Source organism: Parus major, chromosome 5, assembly GCF_001522545.3.
Source record: "Parus major isolate Abel chromosome 5, Parus_major1.1, whole genome shotgun sequence".
Taxonomy (NCBI): Eukaryota; Metazoa; Chordata; class Aves; order Passeriformes; family Paridae; genus Parus; species Parus major.
In genome coordinates this window covers 59,590,065-59,602,233 of record NC_031774.1, presented here as the reverse complement: position 1 = coordinate 59,602,233, position 12,169 = coordinate 59,590,065, and the positions used below count along the sequence as shown (strand labels likewise).

General features: G+C 55.6%; 1 protein-coding gene across 1 annotated transcript in view; it reads left to right on the top strand.

Moving 5' to 3' along the window:
* The first annotated feature begins 6 nt into the window (after window positions 1-6).
* Window positions 7-12,169, top strand: part of FRMD6 (FERM domain containing 6) — a 17,232-nt gene continuing 5,069 nt past the window's right edge. Inside the window, 9 exon segments of the mRNA XM_015632204.3 lie at window positions 7-920; window positions 7,402-7,587; window positions 8,488-8,578; window positions 8,715-8,794; window positions 9,434-9,510; window positions 10,000-10,186; window positions 11,108-11,263; window positions 11,784-11,849; window positions 11,938-12,010. Of these exon segments, the coding sequence (XP_015487690.1) occupies window positions 7,489-7,587; window positions 8,488-8,578; window positions 8,715-8,794; window positions 9,434-9,510; window positions 10,000-10,186; window positions 11,108-11,263; window positions 11,784-11,849; window positions 11,938-12,010 (829 nt within the window). The 5' untranslated portion in view covers window positions 7-920; window positions 7,402-7,488.

Sequence of the window (12,169 nt, the reverse complement as noted above, 5' to 3'; positions counted from 1 at the left end):
GCCCCTGGGTCATGGGTCTCGCTCAGCCGTGGGCCACCGTGTCCCCTCTCCCATGGGAGCCCTTGATGTCAGGTCACACTCACCCACAGGTGCCATCATCCGTGGGTCCCCTCATTCCCGGTTTACTGCCCCCCATGGGGTCCCCTTGTCCCTGGGCCACGCTCACCCGAATGTCCTCATCCCCAGCGGGTCCCCTCACCCCTGGGTCCTCTGTGACAGCTCTTTTGTGGGTCCTGGTGACCCACAGGTGCCCTCAGCCATGGCTCCCATCATCTCTTGGTTCCCGTACCTGCGCTCCTCTCATCCCTGGATCCTCCTGCTCCTGGCTCACCTGTGGGACCCCCGGGCTGCCCTCACCCACGGCTGCCCCGCACCCCTGGAGGTGCTCGGGGTGCTCCGCCTTTCCCAGCGGGAATGCGCATCCCTGCCACGTTCTGGAAGCGGCGAGGAGAAATCCGTGCAGCTCCTAAGCCGGGCTTTATCTGCCCCGGCGCCCTCGTGGCAGCGGGGAAATTTGGGCTGAGCTTTCCCAGGACCATCCTTGGTGTTGCTGCGTCCTTGCCCGTGGGAGTGAGGCACATCCCGACCCTGCCATGCCCCTGCCCTCCCCCGCCACCTTCTCTGCCGTCTCCCATTCCCGCTTCATCCTCTTCCTGCTCATGGCCAGCGCCTTTCTGGCCATCAGGATGTTTTTCCCTCTAAGCCAAACTCTGCTTTTCCAGAGATGCTTCCGCGTGGCGCTGATGGAGCTTTGCTGCTCTGCCTAATTCTGGGCTGGTTTGTGTTGGTGTTTTTCCACAGGGCTCGCTCTCCCTCTCCGAATCTTGGATAGAGCTGGGATTAATTCGAGCTCTCTTGCCTGAAAGAGATGTTCCGTTTAAAATTCCCAATCCCGAAGGCATATTGGAGTTTGGTTCTAGGTACTGGATTTTTACTATCGGTTTTTAAAGGGTTTTTTGTTTTTGTTTTTTTTTAAACTGGGTTTATTCAGGCTCTTTAAACCCCGAGTCTGTAAGCAATTATTCCATTACATGAAAGTCAGGACGCTGAGAAAGATTAATTCAGACCAGATGTAAAAATAAATGGGAATTTGAAATTAAGATGATGTCAGTTCCCTCCTGCTAAAAAAAAAACCCGGCAGCCTTTGGACTCCAGATGGAGTATACAAACCATGGCGCTGGTTAAAATATCTCTCTGCTCCTTAATTGAGTTTTATGCTGCTTTTTTTTCCCCCCCTTTGACTGAAAAGTGGGTTTAGGATATTTTTCCCAAAAATCTTTCCCCGATTGTGGCCGGGGCAGGGAAGTTGATGGAGGCTGTGGCGTGGCTGAGGAGCTTTCCCAGCTGGAAAACTGGAGAGCGGCGCTGCTGAGGGAAGACAAATCTCCCTCTGCCCGCCCCAGGATTAAAAAAATCAGGAACTTGGTTTGGCTTTGTTTTGTTGGATTTGGAGCTGGAGGCGAGGACGCCACAGAGGGCAGCAGGAGCTCCGGATAGTCCAGGCATGGATTTGAATATTTTGGCATAAAATGGAGCTGGTTTTTGGGTTCTTGTGTGTCTGCAGAGCATTTTGAATCCTATTTTTTCCCCCGCTCCGTGTGCAGCAGGCTGTGCACATTTCCCAGAGTGGGAATGGGTTTGGGCACCAATCCCATGTGGAGGAGTGTGCCTGTGAGCGGGATATTGGGAATGGGGCTCCCCAAAAGTGCCTCCTACTGGGAAGGAAGGGTTTGCCCAGGGCCAGAGCATCTTGGGGCTGTGTTATTATAGAAAATAATGTAAATATCAATCTTTGCATATTATTAATATTCATATTTACGTGACATTATTAATTATATAATATTACATTGTTAATTAAGTTTAAAATACGGCTTTAATTTCTAAATAGGGAGCTCCGTGGTTTGGAGACTCAGGGCTGTGCTTTCTGTGGCGCAGGGATTCAGGATGGTGACTCTGGGCCTTGGGGCTGCTTTGTGGTCCAGGGATCCCGCAGCCAAATCCCAAGGGATTTATGGCAGCTGCTGTTGGTGTGGGCTGCAGCCTGCCCACGGGGAGGGGAGCAAAGGCAGTGCTCCACATCCGTGTGCAGCCTTGGGAGCGATGCCTGTCATCCTGGGAGTGGGATCAGAGCTCTGGGAGGTGCTGGGGGATGGTTCCTAAAATGCCTGGGAGCGCCATGGGACAGGCTCTGGAGCTGGATGGGAGAGCTGGGCTGCCCTGAGCACAACCCTCTCCAAGCCAGCCTCGATATTGTTCTAATCCCAAAGGCCCAGGCAAAGTTTCCCAGAGGGAAATCTGATGGAAGCAGGGCAGGGAAGAGGAAGAGCAGGCGTTGTCCCTCCCCTCCCTGGAGCCCTTGCCAGGAGAAATCCATCTCTGTGTCCATCCTGGCGGAGGCTGGGACGCTTTATTTATATTTTAGTGCTGCAAAGTCAGGGAATGAAGAGGCCTGGGGTGGCTCTGCTGTGGGTTGGGCGGAAAATCAGCGCTTCCAGGCTGGATTCTGCTCTGTGCATGACAAGACAGGCAGGGGAGCAGTTTCCTGAGCTGCCTGTGCTCCCCATGGAATGTGACATCCCATGGGGCTCATCCCGAGCAGGAGGGGACATCATCCCGTTTTTAGGATGATCCACGTGGCCCTGCCCATTGCTGTTGTCCCACTGCAGTAGCCAAGGGAGAGGAGGATGAGGGAGAACGTTGAAGAGGTGGAGACAGGCGAGCTCCTGGAGGAATTTTCCTTGGAGAGCCTTTTTGGATACCCCCAGCACTCGGGGGCATCTGCTGGGGCTGGTGGGGGCCGGCCCCTGGCTGCCCAGGCTGAGTTTCCAGCATCCAAATAGCTTTTGTGGCGGATGAAGTAATGGAATATTTATAACCGAGTCCTTTTTCCCAGTGAAGGTCTCTTTCATCTGCCTCTCTTCATTAGGAGGAAACTGTTGAGTTCACGAAGAATTGGAGACGATTTTAATTACGGGGCAACCGCAAGCAGGAATTAATCTGGCTTTTGGGTTCGGAGAAGCTGCATTAAGGGACGGCCCTAAAACTTGTAATAACAGCTCTGTGCATACCTGTGCCTGTGATGTGGGGTGAGACCCACTCCAGACTCTTCAAAACAAGAAATTCCTGCCCCGTGAATTCATCTTCCCGTCTCGCCCCGCGCTCTGGGCAGCCTCTGGCTGCGGGATGGCCCCTGCCTACGTGTGGGTCCTGGGCTGGATCCCTTCCCTCGCCCCCGGGGTGCTTCAGGAGGGCTGGAACAAAAGCCTGGAGGTGGGTTAGAATCAGGGAATCTTGGAGTTATTTAGGTTGGGAAAGAACTCTAGGATTGTAACCAACCGTTCCCCCAGCACTGCCGAGGCCACCAATAACCCGTGTCCCCGAGTGCCACAGCCACATGGCTGTTAAATTCCTCCTGGGATGGAGATGTCTGACAGGGATGGCTTTTTTGGCAAGGAGGGATGGGTTTGGTTGATGGAGAAATGGGCAGGATCTGCCTGGATGCTCTGGGTCGTGGCTGGGTTGAATGGAGGGCACTGGCATGTCTAGTGGGTACCACAGAAGGACAAAGCTGACCCAAACCCACCAGGATGGAGACTCTGCCACCTCCTAAATCCATTGAAATCCATTGAAATCCATTGAAATCCATGGAGAGGGAACAACGCTGCACATCCACCCAGCCTCGCTTCACGTGCACGGAATCTGGAAGAAAACCCCACCTCAGCCAGCAAGTTCAAGCAATGTTCACTCCTCACCCTGGAATTACATCCAAATTTCTATTTCTGATGAAAGCCTGCTCCAGCACCTCCATCTGAACCAATCCCAGGCTCTGCCTGCCCTCGGATGTGTTTGCAGGACCCCGGGATGAACAAATCCCTCGCCGAGTCAGCAGCACCAGCCCCGGCTGCTTTTCCCAGGTTTTTTGCAGGATGTTTTCATTGCAGCGGAGCTTTGCGATGGGATTTATCCCATGGCATCGGCGCCAGCGAGGGAGACAATATTCCAGCAGCCTGAGCCTGGAAAACACAGCGGATCAAGGAATTTTCTCGGCACGGCTCTGGAGTCACGAGCAGTTCCCAGTGGAGTTTTAATGCTCGTTTCCCCATAGCAGGGAAAACGTGGCTGGAAGATCTGGATCTCCTCACTCTGCTGATCCATGCCTGAGTCCTCATTCCCAGTGTTTTATCTGACTTGGGATGGAAAACCCTTTGGAAGACTGCCCGGAGTGGAGGTTCCTGCTTGGAGTGTGGGGTGATCTGTGTCACCCCCTCTGCTGTGGGGCAATCCAGGGGGGCTCTCCCTCCAATCCAGGATCTTTCCAGCTCGGAGCCGGGAAGGTTGGGCTCGATCTTTCCAACCCAAACCATTCCATGCTTCCATGTTTGTGCCTCCTCTCCAGACTCCCTCTGGAGCAGTGGTGGCTCGGCGGGGGCAGCGGCGCGGGGTCCCAGGGAATCAAAGCCGACATTGTCGGAACGAGCTGCAGATGCTTGGAAAGAATTTGCCGGCGTCTGGCCGGGGCTGCTGCAGGCACAGCACCCTGGAAAGGGCTTTGTGTGTCCCTTCAGTGAATCCCTGCAGCTCCCAGGGCTGGAAGAGTCCCTGGGAAGCACCTGGAACTGAGGGAATCTCCGTGGGGACCGTCTCTGTGTGGTGGGCTGAAGGAATTCTGCCGTTCAGCAGCGGGAACTGGGATGTTTTCTGTACAAATACCAAAATATACGGTTTGGGGTTGGGATTTTTTCCCCCTCTGATGTTGATGCTCTGCTGACGCCAGCTCGTGTGTGGTTTAATCCCTGGTGCTCTGGGACCAATCCAGGCTGCAGGAGGAGGAGGAAATGCAGTGACTGGTGTGGGGATGAGCAGCCCCAGGACTCCAGAGAGTGACAGGACACAGGGAATGGGTTTAAACTGGCAGAGGCCAAGGTTAGATGGGATATTGGGAAAGAATTCTTGGCTACGAGGGAGAAGAGGCCCTGGCACAGGCTGCCCAGGGTAGCTGTGGCTGCCCCATCCTTGGAAGTTTTCCATGTTGGACAGGGTTTGGAGCAACCTGGGATAGCGGAAGGTGTTCCTGCCCATGCTGGGGAGAGAATCCCGGTGATGGGTTCTCCAGAAGCTCAGCCCATGGCTGGAATTTTGAGCCGGCTGCAGTGCAGGAAGAAGCTTTGCTGCACCCCTGGGCCTTGAGGAGCCCTCTGGGTGGGAGCAGGGCACGGAGGCTGCTGGAGGAGCCCCGGGACACGGCTGCTTTGCCGGGAACGCGGCCCCTCCCCAGCCCAGCAAGTCACATCACGCTGGTGCCCGGGAGCGGCCGGGCCCTGCCAAATTCCTTCAGCCCCATTCCGTGCACGCTGGGATCTCTAATGAGCCCTGAAACCAACCTGGTCCCGTCAGCATCGGCCACGTCCGGGCCCGGCCGCGGCGCTGGCACAGCCTCAGAGCACGGATCCCATGGCCCGGCCACGGGGCAGAGCCGTGCTGCAGGGAGGCACTGCATGGGTGCCGTGACGTTCCAACTCAATTTATGGACACCACAATGCACTGCTGCAATGCACAGATGCGCTGCATGGGTGCCGTGATGGTGCAGCTCAATGCACGGATGACGCAATGCAACGTGTAGGTGCATGGGGCCAGGATGCACATCTGTGCTGCACGGGTGCAACACATGGATGCCATGAGGTTCCAACACAATTTATGGACACCACAATGCACTGCTGCAATGCACAGATGCACTGCGTGGGTGCCGTGAGGTTCCAGTTCAATACAAGGATGCCACAATGCATGGGTGCAGTGTGTAGGTTCAATGCATGGGGCAAGGATGCACATCTGTGCTGCACGGATGCCATGCATGGATGCTGTAAGGTTCCAACACAATTTATGAACACCACAATGCAGTGCTGCAATGCACAGATGCCACGATGCATTTCTGCAATGCACAGATGCACTGCATGGATGCCATCAGGTTCCAAGTCAATGCACAAAAACCGCAATGCATGGGTGCAATGTGTAGGTTCAATGCATGGCCAGGATGCAAGTCTGTGCTGCACATCTGTGCAATGCATGGATGAGGTTCCAACACAATTTATGGATCCCACAATGCAGTGCTGCAATGCACAGATGCACAGATGCCGTGATGTTGCAGCTCAATGCACTGATACCACAATGCATGGGTGCAACAGTGTGCAACATGGGTGTAGGTGCATGGACAGGGTGCACATCTGTGCTGCACGGATGCAACACATGGATGCCATGAGGTTCCAACACAATTTATGGGCACCACAATGCAGTGCTGCAATGCACAGATGCATGGATGCATTTCTGCAATGCACAGATGCATGGATGCCATGATGTTGCAGCTCAATGCACGGCTGTCACAATGCACGGGTGCAATGCATAGGTGCGATGCATGGCCAGGATGCAGGGATGCAACACATGGATGCAATACATGGCTGCAATGCACCATCCCTAGGTGTGCACGCAATGCACGGGCGCAATGCGTGTTTGAAATCCATGGATGCCGCGCACGGAATCCGCCCTGCGCGGACACAACCTCCGTGGTGCGGCCCCAGAGTGCCCTGGCCATGGGAAAACATCGCCTCCAGATTCCCCAACTTCTGCAAAACCCCAGGAAACGCCACCAAAAAGTCACCTCAGGGCACTTTTCCCCGTGCTGCCGCACAAATATCGCGAATTCCGGGTTTTCCGAAGCCAAAGGCGCTTCCATTTAGACCAAAGCAAATATTTGGTGACGAGGGAGACGCTCTGGGTGCCAGAGTAAATCTGGGGTAGGAAAGGGCTGAACTAGGTCAGAGTTTGAAGTCCATCCTCTTGGTGTCACGTGGGAATTCGTGTCCTTGTGGATGGCGGGGTAAAAAGGGCTTTGGGAACGTTCACCCCCGGAAATGAGAATTTCCTGGGGTCAGTGTTGGGATGGGTTTGTTGGCTCTGAAGAGCAATTCCAATCTGCAAATCCCTGTCAGTGCTTGGATTGCTCTATTTCACCCCAGTAAAGAGTCAGAACTGGGGGGAAGGATGTTGGAAGGGGTGTGGGGATCCTCTTACGGGACCCCACAGCATTTCCTTGCGTTTCCATGGCTGGCAGGGAAACCTCCTGCTTCCAGCACCGCTCCTTGCTGGCCCAACCGGGTTATTCCCAGCGGAGAAACTTCTACTTATTTTAATCACGCCAGAAAAGCCTTTCCTGGTGTTTTTCTGGGAGAAATCAAACTGCTGGCTCAGGTTTTTTGGGGCTGGGCCAAAAGCCATGGGGTCGGCACAGGAGTGTCTGCTTTGGGGTGCGCTCAGGGGTTTTGGGGGACACACGGTGGGTGGGAGGGATGGGGGATGCAGATGTGGAGCTGAGGGTGTGGCCCAGGGTTCACTCCCCCCTTTTTCCCGCAGGGATGGCACCCGCGGAGCCCGAGGCCGCCCCGGCCCGCCGCTGAGGTGCCCCCCACCAGCCACCCCGAGCCCCCTGCCCAGAGCACGATGAACAAGCTGCCTTTCCACAACAACAGAGTCATGCAGGACCGGCGCAGCGTGTGCATCTTCCTCCCCAACGACGACTCCCTCAACATCATCATCAACGTAAGGAACCCCCCGAGCGCTGACATTTCCATCACCCCCCGGGGCTGTGTTTGCACGCCCTGGGTTTGCTCCTGGATTCCCTTTGGAGCCTGCCTGGCCTCTCCCCGCCGGGGAAACACGCACGAGTTGTTCCCCCAAAGGTCGCGGTGGTGTTTTACGCTCTGCCGCTGCTTGACATCCCACGAGCCCCGTTCTTCAGCCTCATCCCTTCTGGATGGCTCTTCAGCCTCCTCTGGCCCAGGGAATTAACGGGAGGGGCTTTGTCTCTGATGGGGATGGAGCACTGAATGTGAAGTTCCCCCACTTTTTGGTGTTTTTTTTTAATTTGCCCCCACCCAATGTTGCTTTGGAGTCGGGAAAATGTTGAAATTCCTTTCAGAACTTAAAGGGAGCTTGTAAGAAAGATGGAGAGAGGTTTGGAAAGAGGTGGATAATGATCAGGGGAATGGTTTTAAACTTAAAGAGGAAAGATTCAGATTAGATAATAGGAATAAATCATGGCCTGTGAGGGTGGGGAGGCCCTGGCACAGAGAAGCTGTGGCTGCCCTGGATCCCTGGAAGTGTCCAAAGCCAGGTTGGATGGCTTTGGAGCAGTCTGGGATGATGGAAGTTGTCCAGGTTGGGGGATGAGACTGTGAATGTTCTGATTTCTGCCCCCAAAACATCTCCCCAGTGCTGGGTTCCTCCACCACCTGCTGCTGCCCCGTGCTCCTTTGAGCATCCCACCCCTGTGCTCCTGCACCCCAGACTTTTGGGGACTCCCCAGGGTCCCCTGAGCCCCACAGCCCATCCTGTCACCCCCCATCCTGCTCAGGGTCCTGCTGGGGGGTTTGGTACTCCGTGCCCAGCTGAGGCAGGCACAGATGCAGCGGGGGCTCATTCAAGGGGGTTTTTTTACAGGTGAAGATTTTGTGCCAAGAGTTACTGGTGCAGGTGTGTGACCTCCTGAGGCTGAAGGATTGTCACCTCTTCGGGCTCAGCGTCATCCAGAGTAAGTCAGGGGCTTCAGGGTAAAAATGAACGCTTTTGGTGACGAGGAGAGCCCAGTTCCCACCACCCCCACTAACGGGTCACGGCGGGAGGCGGGGGACAGCTGGGGATGCTGATGCCACCTCTGTCCCTCCCAGACAATGAGCACGTGTACATGGACCTGGCCCAGAAACTCTACAAGTACTGCCCCAAGGAGTGGAAGAAGGAGGCCAGCAAGGTCAGCGGTGAGGTCTTGCATGGAGAGCTGACGGCAGTAAGGCCACCTCTGTCCCCGTCGCAGGTCACTTCCAGGACCCGGGAATGCTGCCGAGGGGTGGGGCGGGGGGCATCTAGGCACTGTGGGGCTGGGGGGTGGATGTGCAGAATCACACCCCTGGTGCCAAAATCACGTCACTCTTAAGTGCCACCGTGTGTCCCAGCTCCATCCCTGGAGCTCTGGGGTTGTTTTTTTTTTTCCCTCTGATTTTTCTTTTCCTCCCTTACCCTTCAGCAGAATTTTTGAGGCCCTTTCTTCCGAATTCTAAAATCAATTTGGGTTTTTCCTCCTCATTCTTTCAGTGCTGGGGGGGTGGTGTCCAGGCTCCAGAGCTGGTGGATGATGGTCTGGGAGAGGGAGAGCAGCAGTGAGGTGTTGCTGGGCTTGTCACACCCAGCCACCTGCTTCTTAAAATCCAACTCCCCTTCATCTCCAGCATTTTGTGTGGGAAAACGGGTGCCAAACTCTTAACTGAGGGACAAAAATGCCATCAGTGCCGTGGCGTGGCCGTGCCAGACATGAGCCCAGAGAGCTGAGGTGAGGGGCTGGGGTGTGATGCTGGGATCCCCACGGCATTCCTGAAAACCTCCTCCATTCCAGGGGATCGACCAGTTTGGGCCCCCGATGATCATCCACTTCCGAGTGCAGTACTACGTGGAGAACGGGCGGCTCATCAGGTAGGGTGTGCCACCTCCAGGGGCACCTCCTGGGCTCGGGGTGCCCCCTCGGGGTGCCCTGGGGTGCTCAGCACATCCCAAAAGCTTTATGGGCCGTTTCTGGCTGGGTGCTGAGTGGTTTCTCACAGGGGCAGGTGGGGACACTGCCCCCAGCCAGCGATGACATTCGGGGTGTGGGGATGATGTGTTTCGGGGTTTAGCACAGCCTGGTTTGAATTTACAGGGCTGGGTGGGAGCTGCAGCTGCTGTTTTTGGGGATAAAATGATTGCCAGGGCTTTGGGGGCACAGTGGCACCTGCACACAACTTTTTGAGGGCGTTTATCCCCCCTGGCTGGTGAAGCGGTATTCCCACCTTCACGCCGCCGAGCGGGAATTTGAACAAACAGTGAAAAGAGGGAGCAAAACCCTTTGGTGACCCCTCCCTGAGGGCATCCCCAGGGTGTCCCCTGGCTGCTCACTCCTCCCCGTGTCCCCTGTCCCTCCCACAGTGACAGGACAGCTCGCTACTACTACTACTGGCACCTGAGGAAGCAGGTGCTGCACTCGCAGTGTGTGCTGAGGGAAGAGGCTTATTTCCTGCTCACTGCCTTCGCCCTGCAAGCCGACCTGGGGGACTTCAAGAGGAACAAGCACTACGGGAAGTACTTTGAGCCCGAGGCCTATTTCCCTGCCTGGGTAAGAAATCCTGGTGTGGTCCCTGCTCTGAGGTTGGTGCTCGGAGCCCTCTGGCTGCCTGGGGAAATATCCTGGTTATAAATAACCTGGGAGAGCTGTGGGGATGGGGAAGGCTGAGGGTTGGGCTTGGTGTGGGGCTGGTGGGGAATTCCCTGTGAGCTGCAGGGATGCTCCTGGGGGATTCTCTGCGGGAATTGCCCCAGCACCATCAGGTGCAGCCCTTTGGGAATGGGGGTGGCAGAAAATCGCAGAATCCCAGAATGGTTTGGGTTGGAAGGGTCTTAAAAATCTTCCAGTTCCACCCCCTGCCATGGCAGGGACACCTTCCACTGTCCCAGGCTGCTCCAAGCCCTGTCCAGCCTGGCCTTGGACACTTCCAGGGATCCAGGAGCAGCCACAGCTTCTCTGGGCACCCTGTGCCAGGGCCTGCCCACCCTCCCAGCCAGGAATTCCCAATTCCCAATCTCCCATCCATCCCTGCCCTCTGGCACTGGGAGCCATTCCCTGTGTCCTGTCCCTCCATCCCTTGTCCCCAGTCCCTCTCCAGCTCTCCTGGAGCCCCTTTAGGTGCTCAAACCTGTCCCTGGTGCCTTTTCTTCTCCTTCCCAGCCTCTTTTCTCAGTTTTGTCCCAAAATCTGCCCGCTTCTCCTTTGTTCACACACATCACTGAGGAGTGCTGGCCACGCAGGGAGTCCGTGTGTGACTGTCCCTGCCCCAGCACAGGTGTCACCATGGGATGGGCACAGGGAGCAGAGTTCCCAGCGGGAAATCCCACTGCCAAGAGGTCACTGGCTGCTGTCATTATTTTATTTTTGCTTGGAGGTCTCTAGAACAAAGCTCCAATTTACCCTTTTCCCTTGAAACCACCGCTCCCAGGAGCTCTCCCAGCCCTGGACAAGCTTCTCTCCTCCTCCAAACAGGTGGTTGCCAAGAGGGGCAAGGATTACATCCTGAAGCACGTCCCCAACATGCACAAGGACCAGTTTGCCCTGACGGCCTCGGAAGCCCATCTCAAGTACATCAAGGAGGCCGTCAAGCTGGACGACGTGGCCGTGCACTACTACAGGCTGTACAAGGTGAGCCCTGTGGCTGTTGGGATCTTGATTGTGGGAATGCCCTCCCTGAGAAATCCAGGCTGGGTTTTTCTCCTGGGAACAAAGGGGTTTGTTTGCTGGGAGAGCAGGAGGTGTTTTGATGGGATCTCAGAATGGTTTGGGTTGGAAAGGAGCTTAAAGCTCGTCCAGTTCCACCCTGTGCCATGGGCAGGGACACCTTCCACCATCCCAGGGTGCTCCAGCCTGGCCTTGGACACTTCCAGGGATCCAGGGGCAGCCACAGCTTCAGCCCCACCACCTTCACGGGGATAATTTCTTCCTCACATCTGATCTAAATCTCTTCTCTTTTGGTTTAAAAGCATTTCCCCTTATCCTGTCACTCTCTGCCTGTGCCCAAAGTCCATTTCCATTTTTAATTTGGCACATTAATCACAGAATGGTGACTGGGGGTGACAGTGGGAGGATCCCTGGGCTGAGGTGGAGCGGATTTATCAACTTCATGCTGCAAATTGTGTATTTTAAAGCATTTTATCCCCCTTAGGACAAAAGGGAAGTGGAGGCCTCCCTGACTCTGGGGCTGACAACACGGGGCATCCAGATTTTCCAGGTAGGTGACAGAAGGAAGGTGATGGCTCAGCTCAGCTCCCTGCCCCTACCAGGATCCTCAGCCATGGCTCCCTCTCCTCTTCTTGCAGAACCTGGATGAGGAAAAGCAGCTGCTCTACGACTTCCCGTGGACAAACGTGGGGAAACTGGTTTTTGTGGTGAGTGCCATCATCTCCACCTGGAGCACGGCTTCCAGCTCCGGGGTCCTCAGCACAGCAGGGATATGGAGCTGTTGGAGCAGTCCACAGAAAGTCTTGGAGATGCTCTATGGGCTGGAGCCCCATTTCCTATGGAGCCAGGCTGGGAGAGCTGGGAATGTTC